The sequence below is a fragment of the Mastigoproctus giganteus genome, chromosome 7, assembly GCF_048544385.1.
Source record: "Mastigoproctus giganteus isolate SK-2022 chromosome 7, ASM4854438v1, whole genome shotgun sequence".
In the NCBI taxonomy this organism is placed as follows: Eukaryota; Metazoa; Arthropoda; class Arachnida; order Uropygi; family Thelyphonidae; genus Mastigoproctus; species Mastigoproctus giganteus.
In genome coordinates this window covers 208,822,547-208,843,322 of record NC_143581.1, presented here as the reverse complement: position 1 = coordinate 208,843,322, position 20,776 = coordinate 208,822,547, and the positions used below count along the sequence as shown (strand labels likewise).

At 33.2% G+C, this 20,776-nt stretch overlaps 1 protein-coding gene across 1 annotated transcript in view; it reads right to left on the bottom strand.

The window, feature by feature from the left end:
• The window catches only part of LOC150083633 (uncharacterized), a 177,740-nt gene that overhangs the window by 46,582 nt on the left and 110,382 nt on the right, over positions 1 to 20,776 (bottom strand). The window contains exons 7-8 of the mRNA XM_090378548.1: positions 17,715 to 17,825; positions 7,513 to 7,626 (exon numbers count right to left, since the gene is read on the bottom strand). Coding sequence (XP_090234674.1) covers positions 7,513 to 7,626; positions 17,715 to 17,825 — 225 coding nt within the window. The remainder of the gene's footprint in view (positions 1 to 7,512; positions 7,627 to 17,714; positions 17,826 to 20,776) is intronic.

The window sequence follows — 20,776 nt, the reverse complement described above, 5'->3', positions numbered from 1 at the left end:
ACCACGCATTCTTGAAGCTGGTGTAAATAACAGGCAACTGATTCATAATATCTTTAAGAGTGCGTGGTTTCTTTGATTTCCCTACTACCATGGGCTTCAGGCGATGCAAGCCATCAGAATTTGCACAAAGTAAGGACGGTCTCCGTAGCTGAGTGGGCAGGAGTGAGAGTGCAGTAGCACGCGCTCTTTGAGTAGACCGGGGTTCAAGCCCCTGACTGCTGAATACGGTCGATCTGCCAACCAGCACTGGACCAGCGTGGCAGATTATGGTCCATTTCCTTCAGCGTGAATTGTTGAGGAGGCTTTCATCCTGCAGTGGGTTGATAATGGCTGCACTTTACTTTTTTTTTTTTTAAGGAAGAAATTCGCTCCTTACTTAACTTGTGACCAGGAGTGCTGTGTTCATGTTTGTAGGCCAGCATATTTTCAGGAACAGCACGATAGAACAGGCCAGTTTCATCGGCATTGTAAACCTGTGATAAAATAAGATCCTCAGATTTAATAAGTTCATTTATAAATTTTCTAAATGGCTCAACTTGTGAAGTGTCTGCACTTAAAGATTCACCACAGGTTTTCTTGTTCACAATGCCATGTCTTTTTCTAAAACGCCACAGCCACCCATCACTTGCCTTAACATTAAGTCCCATGTGTTTTCCAAGAGTTTCACATGCAAATTTCAACTCAAAACTTCGTACCTTAACACCACTAGATCTCTGTTGAACATATCACCTATACACAGCTTCTTCTAAGTTTTTATCTTGCGCAACTTTCATGTGTTTTCTACTCCCCTCGGTAGAACCACATTTAGAGCTATCAACACTGTATTTTAAAGAAAAATGTTGCAATTTGGCTTTTGATTTACAGATATCAGAAACAGTTTGTTTTTTTTTACACTAAATTTCACAAACACGTGCTACTGAGATGCCTTCTAATTTCTCAATTAGCTCTAATTTCTGTGCCACATTTAAGTTCACATGCTTTCTTTTAACTCCTCTATCACTTGATGCCATTTTAAATTGTAAGTATTGCAAAATTATTTAATAAATAAAGTCACAATTCAGAAATCACAGAAACACTGTATACAACCTGACCGCATGATAGGTAGAGGCAAACCGAGACCGAAGCAAAGCGAGTCGGCAGACCTGCAGTTTAGTGTCCCGAGTCACGTTCAGCTCGCAAGTCACCACCTGCTCTTATTTGTTATCTGTAATCTGGGAAAACAGCTATTTGAACACGTTTTCAGAAAGACTAAAAAACAATTTCCTGAATTTGATTATAAAAATAAAAGTAGGTAATTATCAAAACAATAAGGGAAATAGGTAATTATTATTAATTTTAATTAATAATAATTACCTATTTCCACTGAAGTTTTGTATAACCTAAAAAAAAATAATACGGTCGAGTACATTACTGTATTATTATTTGTCCGGTCCGTTAAATCCGAAATATCAGGATCCATTAAATCGAGGTTTTACTGTACTACTTTAACAGAACAAGGAATGAGCTCATAAACATTATTCGGTGGTGTCTGGGTTGTAAGTAATCGACAAATTTCTGACTTGTATACAATTTTAGGTGTTCTGGAAGACAAATTTCTCCTAATGAAACAAAAAATTATAAAAATAAATGGCAGTATGATCATATAAAGCAGCAGAATTTACATATATTATAGTATAAATGGTTTTGGACTTTCGTTTGTGATTATAAGTGGGCGCTAACAACCAGCAATATCATTAACTGGTATTCACTGTATTTTTTCAATATTTGTAAACTTCTTATTTAGTCAGAATAAGAAGTTTAAAAATACTGATAAAAATACAAGAAAACTGAAAAATCTGTTTGTATTCACTTCTAATTCCCATATATTGTGACAATAATCTGTTAATTAAACAATAGGATAATGGAATAAATATTTGGTGTGGTATGTTGCATATGAGTACTATTAAATTAACTATTAAAGTTCCACAAAAACTGATTCAGCAACTCACAATTTTATTCTCTCCCCTGATTTATTGTCATGGAGATAGCATCTGTTTTTCTACCTTGTTCTCAAGGACAACAAAGGACACCGAAGGTAACTCATACCTCTTAGCAATTTCACTTTTGGCAACACTAATATTCTTGTATGTTTGTGACTAATCTGAAGTGGAGAGTCTATAGCAATGCTGCAGATACTCTACAGTGCTGTAGTTCCTACATAACTTAGCTTCATGTTAATTTCAAATTAACTTTTCAGCATTAATTTCTACCAACAATTGATGAAATACTGAGTGCAAATGCATTTAACAGGTCTGATTGATAACATCACAGAGGTTTTTAACTACTCCGTATCATCCAATATCTACCAATCAAGTAAGTAATGGCGTCCCAGCACTGTCAAATACTCCATCTGCTCATTTAGGCTACTATATTTTAACCAACAAGATTTTAAATAAAATGTTAAATATTTTAAATAAAACACTGCAAGTTTTTTAAGGTACTAATATACTAACAATTGGGATGAATTCTGTAAACTAAAACAGATTTAACTAGATAAGTTACGTGATAAAACCACTGCTCTAGCTGCAGATTTAAGACATCTTTCAGTTTCCATTATTAAACAAATTAAGATTGGAACATGGAAAATTGGCCATGGCCATTATGACAAGCCCTCTCTGCTCCATTGTTGAGAACCAACAAATTTACACTAAAACTGCTATAGGAACTTTCCACATTCTGAAATCTGTAGCATGAATGAGTGCTAATGGTCTCTTCAGGTTAGCTTTGCTTGAATTAGCAAAGGCATTGAATACGCATTTATCATTTAAAACTATGTTTGTAAATCCACAGCCTTCTCTATTTCTTTACCATCTCAATAAGCTCTATCTTAAAATGAATTTTAAAAACTGCCATATTTTTCTAACTACACAGTTCACCCTGCAACAAACATGCCTACAATTACAATTAAATGTTGGCTAGTCATCCACAAAAGTGGAAACAGAAAGCATGCCAAATTACAACAATAATTGGCCATGCTTTCTCTTGCTCCAATCACAGTAAACTTGTTTCCATAACTTTGAAGAAAGAAAGTGCAATAGCACATATCAAACAGCATCAACAACAGTCAAAATCAAACAAGATGAACAATTTTTCCCTGTTTCTACCAAGGTTCCCTTCATGTGCATCAGCACATGAAGGGAACAAAAAAAAAAAAAAAAAAGAAAAAGAAAAGGTTTTTGTTGCAGTTTCAGGCACTTATAGAGAAAAGCTTCAAAATTTACATATATTTCCCTGATTATTACAGTAGAATTTCCTTATATTTAACATGATTAAACTGATGATATGTTGATGGTGCTTGTTATACAGTGCACATTCAAATGAAAACTAAAAATCAACATAAAATACATATTATGCAAAAACCGATCAGCTTGTGTCAGATTATTGATCAAAATCTGTGCAAAACAACCGAGTGACATGACACCATCTGTTGGCATTATTTGGAAACAGTCAATTTTCCATTGGCAGCACCCTCCCGTGCAGTCATGCATGAAGGTAGATATGATCTGTAATCAGATTTCTGAATGCTGAAGGAATAAAACCTGCTGAAACTAACCACAGAAGTAGCTCAGTGAAGTGTCCACAAATCAATGGCAAGGTCTATGAGTGAGTGAATAATTTTAAAAAGAGTACTGAAAGTGTTGAGGATTTTCCTCAACCAGGACAAGCACATCACATTATGACACTAGAAGTCATAGCAGCAGTGGAAGAACTCATACAAGGAGACCATCACATTACTATTGAAGAAACTGCCATGTCATGCAAGATTAGTGTTAGTTCAGTGCATGCTACTGTTAGTGAGAAGTTGCGATTCCAAAAAAGTATATGCTTGATGGATTTCTTGGAATTTGGCACCAGAACTAATAATGTGTATTTTCACTTCTTGGATAGTCAGAGGGAAATCATACAGGCACACCTCGACCAAAGAAAGCCCAAACTCAAGCTTCAGCAGGAAGTGTTTCTCACTGTACCTTGGGATTATAAAGGAGTGCTTCTGAGCAAATTAAAGGCAGCAATTTGAAAGAAACATTGTTTTCTGTCCTCGGGTGTGCACCTGCATCATGATAACATCTGTCCTCACACCTCCCTTCCTACAATGAATCAGATACAGGAAATAAGTTTGAAGTATCAGCCCATCTTTCATATTCATCAGTTAGCTCCATGCATTATCACCTTTTCTGGGCAGTAAAAGATGCATTAAGAGGATGCCACTTCTCATCAGATGAACAGATCAAGACAGCAGTGCACAAATGGTTTCACCAACCACAGAACTTCTTGTCGTAGAAAATCAAAGCATTAGTGCAGTGTTGAAGGAAGTGTGTCGAACATGATGGAACAACATTGAAGACTGACAATCAGCAAGTTCTCTTGCTGTTTGTGAAATACAACTTTTATTTAACTTTTGTAGCTTTCATTTGAATGGCCTTTTGTATATTTGTAATAAGGAAATTTCACTGTACTGTTAATGGTCTGTATAAAGGCTGTATCTGACAATTATAAAAGAGAAACATTTGCTGCTTATAAGACATTTTTCTTTTCATAACATGAGACAAACTTCACTGTCATTATGTGCATTAGAAAGCAAATCACTTTTTTTTTAAAATTATGGTATCAAAGCTCTGAAACTCTCCCAAATAAACAAGAACTTTTCTGTTCAATACCAGTGTTCTCTCACTATAAGTGTTGAATAAATATAGGTTCTTTCCCTCAAGAAATATCTGAAATATCAACAAAAATGAAGCAACCAACTATTGATCTCTTTTTGCACCAACAACAATGCTTGGAAACTGTACATTACTTATATAAATATAATTATACAAAAAAAAAAAAAAAAAAAAAGTGATTTAAACAGACAATGGATTGCAGTAAAAAAAAAAAAAGTAAGCATTGCTTTTCTAATACTGTATCTACAATAGAGATCATATTTACAAAATTCATACAGTGAATAGAAAAGATAAATGGCCCAGATAAATTCCCATGGCATGCTTAGTAAGAAGGGAGCATAATTCAAAGTAATTTTGATGACTGTTCAACTTCAAATTATCTAAGCTCTACTGTATGCTCCTAACTTAAAAACTCACTCCACTTCCTATCACTCAGACATTGTTTCCACTGTATATCTTTTCTAAAGTTTACAGGGAACACTATTCTTGTTTTTGTCATTCTGGTTAATTAATTAAACCAGAAATGATGTGAATTAAATTTCCATTATTAATCACTTTAAAGTTGAATAATTAAGTTTTGTGAACCTTAAGTGAAATAAATTACACCTAGCCAAGGCCCTAAGCCAAATTAATTAATCATGAATACAGATATTTGAACTATTTTGGGCACTGTTTTCAAAACAAGGAAAGCTAGTAACAAGGTATCCATTAGTGTAGTGTTGGTAAATAATGCCAACAACTATATTGAAACTGATGCATACTCCGAATCACTTTTAAATAAAATGAATTTTTTTTTTTAAATTAAAATAAAAAAATTTAAGTATCTAAACTCTTGAGAAAATTCCACACCAGTTCCAGATAATGAACTGTAATTATAAAAGAATACAATGAATACAAAAGAATTTCTTGTAGCTTGTAAGTTTACAATTAAGTGATATACCTCAAAGGAATATCAAAAAAAGGAGTAAACATAAATACCCAAGGGTAGAAAAAGAAAAAGTCAATTGTTCTTGGATGTAATATATATAAACTTTTTCAAGTTTCTTTTTAACATATAATCCTACTGGTCCAAATGCAATGCATAAAAAAAGTTCTATTTCATCTTTTTAAATATCAAGGAAAACTGAAGTTATCATAAGGTAGCAATAAAATATTAAAAAAAAGTGTTCATGGAAGCTTTTCAATTCCATTTACCTATTAAATCCACATTAACTTCATAATCAATTTTACATAATGACCACATGAAATATCTAATTTAATATATTAAGAAATTGTTTAAATATCCATATAAATATAAATAAGCCAAATGTTCAAAGATAAAATAAACTTCAAATTACACAATTATTCATAGATGGCACTGCAAATTTCCAACCAGGTTTTGTAACTAATGCAGAACTATAAATCTAACTTACAAGGTATGATAGTAAGAACAAAGTTCTGGTTTCCTGATAAGTTCCTCTTCCTGCATTGTTATGGACAATATAGAGGTTACCTAAGACATCAGTACACTTTTCACCCATGAGAGCCTGCTGCAGGCCAAGAAAGAGAAACACAATAATGTTAATTAAGATATATATTATTTTATACATAGGTACCTTGTATAATATTTCCATCATTAAAGTGGAGCCTGTACTTTTAAATAAATTACATTTTAGGTAAAAAATAGTAAAATATTATTGCTTCCACTGAGTAAACAAATATAAATAAAATAAAATATTTAATCAAGTATACAAAAATGGAGAATTGTAAGTACAATAAAAACAAGACAAGCAGTCAAGAACTGAAAAAAAAAAAAAAAAAAAAAACATAAGGACTAAATGCAATAAAATATACAAAATGAGCATCTTTCAATACAGTGTATTGAAAGATACTCATTTCAGTTGAGGAGACGGTGTATTTTAAAAAATGCTCTTTATTTGTCTATTTTAATGCTTTTTTAACTTTGTTTTTTCACTTCTTGACTGTTTATCTTAGTTTTATTGTATTTACAATTCTCCATTTATAGTTTATTAAATATTTTATTCATATTTGCATCTGCTCAGTGGATGCAAGAATATTTTACTGATTTGATTCCTGATGCACAATGCTTTTCTCTAAGGTAAAAAGTTACCATATTTAACTGATTATTTTGTTAAACTAGCATAATAATGTTAGTTATATTTTCTCTGTGATTATAAAACAAAGTATTAACAAACATAATATTTATTTTATGTCTAGTTAAATTCATATAAGCATTGCCAATTATCAAGGTAAATGCAAGTTAATGATCTCAGTCAGTGTAACTTTTTCCTTAACTAAACTTCAATTTATGTAAATATTAACCAAACTTAAATCATTAAATTGAGTGGAATTTATTTTATTAATTTTATTTTAATTAATAAATTAAACTATGTAAAATTAAAACCGTCTGCAGTTGCGTAATTCAAACCTAATTATGTAGTTCTATATTCTAATGACATTTACTGAGTCTGAACCTATTAGCAGCCAAAGTAGTGCTGAATTTTAATTTTTTATAAAATTTCTTTGACCAAAACCTGTTCCTTGTAAGTTAAACTAATTCTTTTTCAGAATAGCACATTTGTTTTCTTACAGACTAACAGATAAAAATGGGAAAATTGTTATACTTATATCATAGTTCAAATAAATTTCTGAATATGCAATTTAAAGGATTATCGCAAAAAAAAAAAAAAAAAAGGCTTCTGTATGACATCTGATTCAATTTACATGTTGTTGCACATTAACTCATATAAAACCTACTATTATGAAGAGTCAAATAAATTCCTTTTCATTTCTGCATATCAAATTACAGTACCTTCTTTGCCCAAACAGGAGTAGGTCCACTTAATTCAGCAACACTAAGAACCCGCACATCAGTGCTACCAGTGAACTGTCCAGGAAGCTGTTTAGACATAGCCCAAGCTTGCATCTGGAATAAAAAGCAATACAACTGATTCTGAATTACTCTGGTGATGTACTTGGTAAAGTGGAAGAGGGCAAGAAAAATATTGGGAAACAAATTTTAAATTAACATTAAGAGAATATACAGGTGTTTTAAAAAAAGTTTTATTCACAAGGAAACTAAGGTTATATGTAATTGTTTTTCATTTGCAGAAGACCAAGTTATTCAGGATTGCTGATTTATGATTGCAAGTAATTTATTTATGACAAAATCCTCATGTTATTCATAAGAATTCCAAAATAAATTACTTACGCAACAGCATAAGCAGAGTACAGCCTTAGTTTATATTTACCACTGAGCAAACTAAGTTTGATAATAAGTGGATCAATTACATATTGTGGATTACTTAATGTGTAAACATTAAGTAATCCACTTAATTAAATAATTAAGTAATTATTTAATGTGTAAACATTAAATAACCTACTCATCACAGCTGTATTATCTCAAAGTATTACTGCTTTAATTTGGGGCAATTCCTCTATAATGCTCAATTAATTATATTTTTATAATTTATAAAAATCAAAGTATTTTTTTTTAAAGCGTAGGGACACAGTTCATGTCTTCAAAGAACTAAGCCCATGACTTTCTAAAGTGAGTATCGCTTAGTGTCCTGTAAGATGTTACCAAATTTTGGCATCATATCAGCATTGTTTTCTCTCTAACTTCTTCTCACTGCATATACTGATGTAACTGATCGATCAAAATACAATTATTAAATAATACATTAAAATTTTGCAATATTTATTTCTTCATGTGCTTCATAGAGCAAAATGAGCTCTAGACATGTTCTCTCTTTGAAGGGAAATAACTGACATAATTAATTTCATATAGCCTTTGTTAAGCTTGTGTTTGGTATGTACTATCCTCTCTCTCCTACATGTTTCTGAGCCAAAACAATTTCCATCACACCAATGCATTTACCATAAATTTAAAGTGGGATGTGATACACTGAATGTCAATTTATGTTATTGCTGATTGTTATCAGCCACTTATTATAAAAAAATATGAAAATCCAAAACCATTTATACTATAATATATGTAAATTCTGCCGCTTTATTGTTATAATTTTTCATTTCAATTAGGAGAAATGCCTTCCAGAAAACCTAAAATCGTGTATAAGTCAGAAATTTGTCGATTACTTACAACCCTGACACCAACGAATAATGTTTATGAGCTCGTTCCTTGTTGTGTTAAAGTAGTACTTTTTAACTTCTAATCCCTGCCACATATCTATAGCCTTCAGGAAAAGCAGGAGAGTGCTTGCAAACACAAGCAAGTGAACGATCAAGAAAATGATGCTTCTGCTATTGTGCTATGTGGTTGGGGAAAGGAGCAATCTAGTCCACTACTGTAAAGTTTTATAACTATATACAACAAGTTACTGGTGTTTAATTACACCATCCAAACATTTAAAGTTTCCCACAAGTGATCACACGATCTCACAGTGCATATGTGCAGTACTGTACCCACTGTCTGCTTTCCATGAACAAATTTGAGTTTAGTTTACAACTGACATCCGTCAAGAATTGAACAGTGATTTATTTTTTCTTAGAATACAGATGTCATAGAAATGTAGAGATTTAAGTCTGAGTGAAAAGAACAAAATTCTAAGTGCTTACGATGATTTACCTAAGCATAGTCAGAGAGAAGCTGCTTAAAACTTTGTGTTTCACAGCCTCTTTTGTTTAAACTTTTAAAGAATAGAAAATTGCATGAATTAGGAGTTGCTGAGAATGACAATCTGAACAGGAAAAGAAAAAGATGTGAAAAGAAAGAATGAACTTGTGGAAGAAGTGCTTCTTCATAGAAATATCCTATGCAAAAAGGCAAAGAATTTGCAAATGAACTTGGTGTAAATGATTTTAAGCCTACAGATGGGTAGCTAAGCAAGTAGAAGGAGTGAGACAACACCATGTACAAAAAACTTCATGGAGAAAATTCAGATCCTGGATTCAGGTTCAGCAGAAAAATGGGTGAAAAATGTATTACGTAATTTATTGGAAGAATTTAGTCCTGTCTGTATTTTCAACACACTGATGAAACTGGTGTTTATTTAAGAGCAATGCCTGAGCATACTTTATTATTATTCAGAAATAAATATTTATGGAAAAAAAATCAAAAAGAAAGAATGACTGTATTTCTTAAGTGCAATATGATAGGCACAATAAAAAAAAAAAGGCTTTCTGTAATTGGGAAAAGTAAGCATCCAAGTATCTTCAAAGGGACAAAAACCCACTAGTTGAACATAAGAGCAACACAAATGCCTGGATGACGTCACAAAATTTCGTTGACTTTCTGAAGGAATTTGGACAAAGAATTAGCACAAGTCTGTAAAAGAAATTGCACTTAGCTTAGATAACTGTACAGGTAATCCAAATATGCAGTTGAACAACATAAAACTCATATTTCTTCCTGCGAATACAATATTCATAGTGCAACCATTGGATCAAGGAATCAAAGGTTTTCAAAACAGATGGGTAAACATTGTACAGGAATGTAATGCAAAAAAACAATTATTGAAGAAATTGAAGAAAGCGATGATGCCCAAACTAAGGACATAGCAAAAAAATTAACTTATTAGATGCAGTACACATGATGGCTAATGCTTGGGATTTAATTTCCAAACAACTAATGAAAAACTGGCTTCATAAATTGTATTTATGAAAGCCAGGTGTTGTAATAAATACTGAAGAAAGTAGTGCACTGCCAATGGAATATTAATTCATTTAATATTACACAAAATTTTGATGCATGAGTAAAAATTGATGAAAATCTTCCAACAACAGGTGATCCATCAGTAAATGATATAATTGATGGAATTATACTAGATAAATCTGATAATGAGGAATCCGAAAATTCTAATAATGGAGATATCAAGGTCCAGAGAGTTATGCTAATGACCAGAGAAATCTTTTAATATGGTTACAGAATGCATTAGAACTCAAGGGAGGGAAAAGTGAGCACTACAAATTATTGTACAGGTTACAAGAATACATTGAAAATTTAACTGCTAAGGGTTTAAAACAACAAACTGGAGATAATTTTTAAATAGATTGGTATGTTTATAATGTTTTTTATTTATTGGTGTTTTTTTATTAACTTCAATATTGAAATTGGATTGAATTTTCACTTTACTCATTGGTATATGAGAGTAATTAGTGGGTCTCGACTACTCAAGTTGTCCGTCCAACTTTACTCATTGGTTTGTGTTTATATTGTAGCTGTGTGTGTGTGTGTGTGTGTGTGTTACTGGATAATAAATAAAGATTGGTAAGATAAACAACTTTTTATATTTAATCAAATCCCTCCATTTAATGTTATCAATTTTCATAAACTAAATATGATAACAGTAAGTAGCACCCACTGTACTAGATAAATCTGACAATGAGGAAAATGAAAATTCTGATAATGAAGATATCGAGGTCCAGGAGTTATGCCAATGACCAAAAAAATTAGGAAATCATTTAAAGTGTCACAGAGTGCATTAGAACTTAAGTTTGGGAAAAGTGAACACTACAAATTACAGTACAGGTTACAAGAATGTATTTAAAATTTAACTGCTAACAATTTAAAACAATGTTGGAGAAATTTTTTGAATAGGTTGGTATGTTTATAATGAGTTTTTGTATTAAATTTAATTTAAATTTGTATTTTTTTTTTTTTTTTATTTGTATTTTTTTATTTTGCCATTGAAATCAGCTGACATGTTTATACTGTAGTTATGTATGTAGAGTGTTATATATATATATATATATACACACACACACACACACACACACACACACACACACACACACACACACACACACACACACACACACACACACACACACACACACACACACTTGGCCTACAGGCTGCATCCCCGAAAAGAAAGGGGCCCAGCATAATAATTTATGATACCAAAAAGGACCTAATCCCAGCAACACTCCAGGATGAACTATACAGAAGAAACCTCCAGCAGGACCACCCCGATGTTGAACCAAATGACCTCATTTTCCCGAAATTCCAAAAAAATGCCAGAGTGGGAAATTCTACCAGCTGGGTAGTGGAGCTTTCCCCCGCAGCCTGGAGAACAATGTCAACAAAATAGAGTGTTCATAAATTGGGGCAGTCACCGCTTCAAGGAGTATGTGGCTGTCCCCAAATGCTACAAGTGTTGTCGTTTTGGACACACCACACACACGTGTACCCAAGCTCAACCCACACGTGGACACTGTGCTGAGAGACGCCACGACTTTAACTCGTGCACTAAAAAAGAAGACCCACCCACTTGCGCAAACTGCAAATCAATGAAAATGCAGGCAGATCATTCCATCCGGGACAATAAATGCCCTGTCTACACAAAAGCTAAGAGCACATGCCAACTAAGGCTCGATTATGGGGACTTACCTTAAACAATTTAATACTACCACTGTAAAATTTGCACAAATTAATGCCCAGCGAGCTAAAGCAGTTGCAGCGCAGTTGAGGAAAAAGGCAGATGAGGAGAACCTCGATATCCTCTTTCTTCAAGAGCCATATTCACATAATAAGGCAGTTAGAGGGTATCCGTTGACTTATAAGATCGTTCAAATGGACAGGGAGACCCCATGGGCGGCTATTCTGGTCAGAAACTCTGATCTCACTGTTACCAAAATACCACATTACTGCCTTCCCTGGGCAGCTTGTGCCCATATCATCACCCCTTTGGGGGAATTTTACACAGTTTCTCTCTACTCTCGGCCGAGGGAGGATATTCTCCTGATTATTAGATACTTACAAAGCATCTCTCTGGAATTCCCAAGTGCGAAAATCATCGTTGCCGCCGACGTAAACTGCAGGTCGCCAGTGTGTTCAGTGAAACTCAAGATAGACGAGGCATAAACAACGGACAAAGACTGGAAGAATATCTCTCAAACAGTTCTTTCTCAATTCTCAACCAACCAAATAACTTACCGACCTTCTCTAGTACAATGTGGGAAGCCACAATTGATATCACCCTGGCCACAAGATCTGTTGCATGACACCTTTCATCCTGGACAGTTAGAGAAAGCTGGACCGTAAACCCCCGCTATTCGCTGTATCTGTATTAATATAAAATGAAACCTAAAAAAATGTGAAATTTAAAGCGCCGTGAACATTTTCCGCCATAAAAAAACATGGGCGTGGCTAAAATTCTTTCCTGGTCAAAACAGCACTCAGTGGATGGGGGGGGGGGAGAGGAGTGACAAAATCGCGAGCGTGGATGTTTCTCGCTAATCCTTGTTCAGTATGTGTTATGCGCTTGTCATGGGTTTCGTCATTTGCTTTTAATTTATATGCTTACAAATTGAATAAATTTATCAATTTATAAATTGATATGCTTACAAAAGTGATAAATCTACCGTTTTGCAGTGTAAAACAGACTTTCGAGTGTGTTAACAGAACAAAGTGACTTTATTGTGGACAAGTTCTTTCTAACCCGTACAAAAATATGGCTACAAATAACAAGGGAAATGTGAAAGGATCAAAGAAGGTGATGACATTAGCGAATAAAATTGAGTTATTAGACAAAATTTCTAATGGTGAAAGTGTCTCCTCAGTGGCAAAACATTATAAAATCAATGGGTCAACGGTACGATCAATCAAGAAATCGAAAAGAAAAAATCCGCAGTAGTGTCTGTGAAAATGCGCTAATCGCTTCAAAAATTTCCTCTGTAACTTGTGATGTTAAATTAGAAAAAATGGAAAAGCTTTAAATCTGTGGATAGAAGACCAAACTCAAAATAAAATTCCGTTAAGTTCACTCATCATTTGTGAAAAGGCAAAACTCCTTTATCAACTCTTTAGCGAAACTGGTGATAGCACTGGTGGGTTACGTTTTTTAGCTCGCAAAAGCGCTGGTTTGAAAGATTTGTTTCAAATTTCTAATAAATATTACATTTAATATTAAATTGTTTCTTATTTTAATTTTGATGCCATATGCTTGCATTTCACTATGTACTGTCTATGTACATATAATACATACATAGACAAAATTTTAGACTAGTTTTTCTTATATATTTCATACTTTGGAATGGAACCCCTTTATTACTATGGGAGCCATAACTCAGTATTTGCGTTTTCTGTATACTGTACTGAATAGTGTTTCCAAATTCCCGACAGATATTAATCTTCGGGATTCAGGAACGAGCAATCAGAATTCCCAAAATCATAAGTGATTCTGTATTTTTCATAACATTTTATTTACATATTTTTAAATAATAATGAGTGACCATAATAATAGACAGTGAATCATTTTGTGAATCAATAAGTTTCATCAATCAGTGAATCAATAAGTTTATACTAAAAGTTTCAGAAGTTTTCTGTAAAAAAAATTATGTAATAAATGCATGGTTTCTTATTATTATGAACCAATATATTGTGACAAGATTATATATTTCAATAACATGTAAAGTGATCTCTACTTGATATAGACATTGGATAATAGAAAACATCAAAAGAAGGGAACATTAACACAAAATAAATGCCAAATAAAAAAACTGAAAGATAATACCACAAATATTTAATATTTAAAAGTTATCATTCTTAAAATGAAATTTTAAAATACACAAAGCATTAATTGCCCTATCTGATAGTCCTGATCTTTGTTTTGTGACACATATTCCAGACGTAGAAAAATTTCTTTCGTTTTGTATTGATGTTGGTCAAATTGTTAAGGGTGTGTCCAAAAGCATCTTCAAGTTGGGCATTAGGGTACATGTTGCTTCATATAAGCTCATTTCCTTTTTTAATGATGAAAATATTTTGTCTGCTTGCCTGATTTTGGTTTTGCCATTGAAATCGATATTGCTTTTGCTAATTCAGATTTTAGATCAGTTTCTCCGATTTCATGTCGGAGTATTCCACAACAACAACATTAACATCTTCTTCTCTTTGCATTCTTCTGTTAAAGTACATTTTCCTTTAAAAAGTCTTTCCATTAATGATTTTGCTAATCAAGCCAAAACAAAAAAGTTGTCCTTTTCCACCTCGTATAAACAACTAATACTGCTTTAGTATATAATGAAGGATACTAGATCTTTATTCTTGTGTTTAAGCAATTCATTTCTAATTTCTTTTAAAAGCATACTGCTCAAAGAAGCAGAATTCTGTTTTTCCAAATTACTAAAAAGAAACTTAAAAATTGCTTTGCTTGTTAAAAGATTTGCGTCATGATTACTTAATGCCTCAACTGCTAATCAAACAGGTTTTAAGCAATTTAACGTATCTCTCACAATTTCATAATATTTCTCTTTTCATAACCGAGCTTCAGCTGTAATAAAACAATTTTTTATTGGATTTAGGATCTTTAAAAATCTTTTGATCATTGTTTCTAATGTGTTACAGCATATTTTACAGTCCAAAATGACTTGTAGTTCCATTTTTTCACTCTTGATTATTTCCTGCTGCAAAAGAGAATTTCTCGCTGGAGAATATTTAAACAGTTTTACAATTTTTCTTATACTAAAAATTGCTGGAGAGACGTCACCTTGCAGATCATACTGATCGGCTCCAGCTACGTTATCTGAATCAGAGTCATTGCTTTTATCTTTCTCGTATTCAGAATCTGCATCATATTCGCTTCCGCTGCTGCTTGTTTTTGATGTTTCATCTTTCAACTTTTTGACATAAAACACTTTCGTTACAGCAAGGTGAAGTGCACGATTGTAACATAATTACTGAATAGTCTGTGATAACTTTCCAAATTTTTCCATAACTGCTGCACCGTCACTAGTTGTTGCAACCACATCTGCTTCAAGTTTTAATTGAAAGGTTTCTAATCTTTCCTGAAGTAAAGATAACACTTTTTCTGCAGGACAGTTCCCATGAACTCTTATTAAACCAAGATTAAATGAAGTCTCATTGTAGTATATATGAACATTCAATTCCTACAACTGGTCCACTCGTCTATGCAAATGCTCATTTTCTTATTTTCACATTTAAAAGCACCAAATTTCCCGATGTACAGTTGTTCTATTTTACTGTAATAGTTATGTATTAATTCCATAACTGATGGACTTTTTGGCAACTGCAATCCTTTGCTTAAAAACTTGCCTTAATAAATTCACTCTTTGAGATGATATTGATAGATAATCCATCTGCTGCTGCAAGTTTGCTTACCGTTTTTTCTAAATCGTGTGACTCTTGTCCTTTGACTTGTTATTTCTACTATAAAATTGTACATTGTTTCTTAGAAGTAATAGGCATTGGCTCAGCAGGATTATTTTCAGAATTTTTTGTCCTTTTCATGCGATGAATATGTTTGAGATGCCTATGAAGTCCACTAGTCAATGATGCTTTACATTGAAACGATTTAAAACATATCTGGAAATGAGTTGACTGATTTCCTTTATCTTTCTTAAAATACTTCCAATATTCTTCATACTCTTTATTCATTATTATGGATATCCAAAAAAAAAAAAAAATGTTTGATAAATAAGAAATATTAAGTTTAGTAGTATTTACAAAGAACTGTAACCTATGGCAAATATTCAAACACTGGAAAATGGCATCAAACATTATTGGGAAGTATTCGAATAACGTAACATTCAGATCTCCTAGCAAGGTTAACAGCACTGCACAGAATCACGTGTCAAAATTGCCAATTTAAGGACTTATTTTGCTTCCAAAACTTATTTCTTGGAACACCGCTCATCGGATTTGTATAAAGTGTACTCTGCATATAAACTTATTAATATTTATTTTATTTGCAAGGATGACTCACAGCTAGCAGCACACAGGGCCAAGAACACAATTTTATAACAAGGCAACAGTTACAAGGACTGGCTGATTAGATCGTGACTGCTTCTCTCCTACCTGCTCCTGTCCGATTCCCAGAAATGTCAACTTCAACCAGGTTTCTCGACATTTCCAAAGTTGACTGGAAACTGAAGGCTAAGTTAACCTTCCACTTCGGTTCCTTCTGGAAGTGGAAGGTTAAGTTAACCTTCCACTCTGCGTGTCAGCATTTCCTTCTCTTGCTTTCGACTTGACAGGTGGATTCCTTCGAACCAATAACGTCTCTATGTTGATTGTTAAGCTTTAATTCCTGCAGGAAAATTATAATACTTTTTCCTTTCTCGACTGATTTTTCTCGGGATTCAGAAAAACATATAAATTTCCTGAGAAATGATGGGAAGGAATTCCTGCATGGAAACACTAGTACTGAATAATAAATAAAGATTAGTAAGAGAAAAGTTTATATTTCTTCAAAAAAAAAAAACCCTCCATTTAAATGTTATCAACCACTTGATTTAATCAATTTTTGTAAACCAAATGTGATCACAATAAGCAGCACCATAATTACAAAAATCTGGGTGGGGTGTAGAATTATTATTGGTGCATAAATATGTGTCAGCATCAAAAGTTTGTAAAGCACTGTTTTAGTCACTTAACCGAACTGACATGAGTCATAAATATGAACAAATAGGTCAGGGATACAATGCTATTGTCATACTTTGTGAACCCCTACACTAAAGATAAACAGTACTTTTCAAAAATACTAAAATTCAGAAGGAAAGTAAACTTGCTAGAAAACCATAAGACATGCAAATATCAAAAATCTTGCAGCAAAACAGAAAGCTTAACATATATGAAACCTCCACATGTTGCAATTCTCTCATCATTGCACTCCATGCAGTATATACGTGCAATGTTTAGGAAATCATGTGCAGAAAGAAAATATTTTTGTTAGCTTACATTTAGCAGTCATATATTCATCAATAACTAAGGCAAGTTACATTGCCTTAGTTATTGATGTTTACATTACAAACAAATTAAAGTAAGAAAGTTTCCCTTTTAGGTTCAAAAACACAATAAAGCAGAAATATATTAAATATATCTAGCTGAGAAATTAATTGACTGGGAAAAGAAATAAAGAAGAAATAGTGTAAGGGAAGTGAATGTGATATTTTAATAGCAAGTTCGAAAATCACAATACCACAAAATACTTCATGCTCATTTAAATTCAGCTTCAGTGATCATAATGCTTTCACCGCTTTTTCTAAATATGGAAAAAAAAAAAAAATGTGTAGTAAATTTAATATGAATACCTGTTGTTCAGCTTGATAGATCTGGTTTAGAGCCTCAACATTATATGGGTTTTCTTGCAAGCACTTGAGAGCTTCCAGTCTCTTTGCCATAACTATAGAGATGTCAATAGGCTAGAAAAATAAGAGAGAAAGTAATCGGTAATCAATTCAGGATAAATATACATAACCCATCTTAAAATATTAACAACCTTATTACCTGAAATATCATTACAAAGAAGAATTTAAACATTATTATAAGTCATAATACCACTTGAAATTCAAAAGCCTACAGCAAAATTTATTAGTAACTGATCAGTGTATATATGTAGGAACAATAACACTTTTTCCAGGCCAGTCTATAGGGAAGAGAGCCTGCTTGTATTTAAAGCACAATAGTATTATTAAAGAGAGTAATATTAGTAACTTATCAGCATAATGGTATTTTACCAGTAACTGAACTTCCACATGTCACGATACTACATGTATACAAATATAACAAGGCTTTCCAGAATTTTCAAACACCACAGACACAAAAAAACAGTTGGTGCAGATAGATACTATTTTTGGTTACTGTTTTTACACCTTGGTATTTTAGAAATCAAATATGCATCACATAAATTTTTATCTGACATTAATTTTAACTTATATGCTAGTGTGATAATGCTCCAACACACAAGGCTACAATTACCTTAACCTTTTTGAAAGTACACACATATGTATGTTTTATCTGTGTTGAAGAGCTCACACACATGTGTGTGAACCCCAGGAGTACTTACATATATATACATTTTAAGGTTATTTCAAATAACATTTCAAAGTATATTACAAATCATCCAGAAGGGGCTGCCATCTCTTATCTGTGTTTCAAAGTAATTTTAGCATAAAAATAGATTCTGAAATCATAGGAGGAGGAGACTGTGCCTATCAACCACTGCTGTCCAATTATGACTTATAAAATCTGAAATTCTCTATAGAATTCAGATCCAATTGTTGAAATTGAATTAAGTGATATATAAATAGATGTAAAGGACGGTAACACATCAAAAAAGTAAAAAAAAAAAAAAAAAATAATTAAAATAAAGTAACATTTAAATCATTTATGTACAAGGTTTTCATTTTTAAAAAGTTTTTTTTTTTTTTAATAATAAAAAAAAAAACAACTCCTCAGAGCCTACACAGTACTTATAAACTCACTTGTGAAAATGTTAATTGATGAAATGAAACCACTGCTTCACTTGTAGTAGTAATAAGGGAGGTATGTGATCCAATCCAAGAAAGCGCAAGCGTATGAGCTTATGTAGCATCAGCCAAAAAATAAATAAATAAATAAATAATACAATTTCACACATCCATTCCTCTAAAAGTTCGTCCAGTTCCTCCTTGAATTTATTTAAGCTTTCAACTTCCACAACAAATGGAAGTTTGTTCCCACAATTAAACACCCACTGGATAAAGGCAAATTTCCACCCATCTACTGTATTCTACAACTGTCTTCCCTCAATTTTCAATTTATACCCCCTCAGGTTCGTAATCTGAGCAAGAGGAAGAATCCCAACAGAATTCAGCATGCTCAACCCATTCAAGGCCTTACACCTCAATCAAATCACCTCGCAGGTGCCTAGTCTCCAGCCACTGCAATTTCCAGAACTTAAGCCTTTCTTGGTAAAAGGCCCCTTCACCAATCTTGTTCCCTTCTCTGTACATGCTCAAACAATTCTACATCCTTCCTAAAATGAGGCCTCCAGACCTGTATGCTCTACTAAAGGCATGGCCTGACTGTTGCCTTATACAAGGAGATAATCACCTCCTTTTCCTTACTAGCAAAATTCCTGTATATCATTGACCACACCCCATGACCTGCTCTGGCAGCCTGTCTGCAATGCTCAGTTATATCTGAATTTCATATCTGACTGCACAATTACTCCCAGATCTTTTTCATTTTCTACCACTCTAAGTGTAATACCACACAGTTGGTACATTTCTCTGAGGTTATTTCTACTCATATGCAGTACTTTGCATTTGCCAATGTTAAACTTCAGTTGCCACTTCTCAGCCCATCTGCCCAAATTTTCTAGATCCTGTTGCAATAGCACACTGCCATTACTGTCATTAACAATCCTGCCAACCTTTGTATCATATGCAAACTTTGACATTAAGCCTGATATACCTTCATGAGTATCATTGAGAAATATACAAAACAACAGTGGGCCCAACACCGAACCCTGGGGTACTCCACTAATAACATTAGTCCCTGAAGTGCAGCATCCACTGATTACCACTCTCTGTCTTCTCCCACCCAACCACCCTTTTATCCACTGTAGCAACTTACCCTTAAAACCATACTGTTCCAATTTGTACAGTAGTCTTCCATGTGCAACAGTGTCAAAAGCTTTCCTGAAATCCAAGTATATGATATCAAAATTATTTTTTTCATCCAGTTCCTTTGTAACCACATAATAATATCCCATCAAATTGGTGAGACAAGATTTTCCCTTAACAAACCCATGCTGCATCTGAATTATTATTCAACCTTGTCTAGATGATCCTGCAATGCATCTTTAACCAGTGACTCCATTATTTTCCCCGGCAACGGAAGTTAAACTAACTGGCCTGTAATTACTCGTGTCACCCTTTGATCCCCCTTTGTGAATTGGTGATACATTTGCACATCTCCAGTCAATGGGGATATCCCTGAGTCCTTTGTGTAACTTTTTCTGACCAGGCTTTACTAAGCCTCCTGTGGTAACACATTCCACATGGCAGTGATCTGGACTGGTCATGAATTGGTCATGAAACTGAGTTTCTATGACCAACTGCATCAGTGAAGTGCTCTTCATTTCTTACTAAAAAATTTATTTTCACTTCTGATTTTGTTAAAGGTTGTTTGTGTTATTCATTTTAATCATCCACCTTATTAATTGGTTATCCTCTGATCACCAATCCATTTTTCATTTAATAGACTACGATGCAAAAGTAAAAATCTGTCACAAAATATAATCCAGTCCATGCCTTATCATCATGAATAGTCATATGCTTTCTCACACTTCGCCTTACAAGGGGTCACCTAATCCAAATAAACTGTT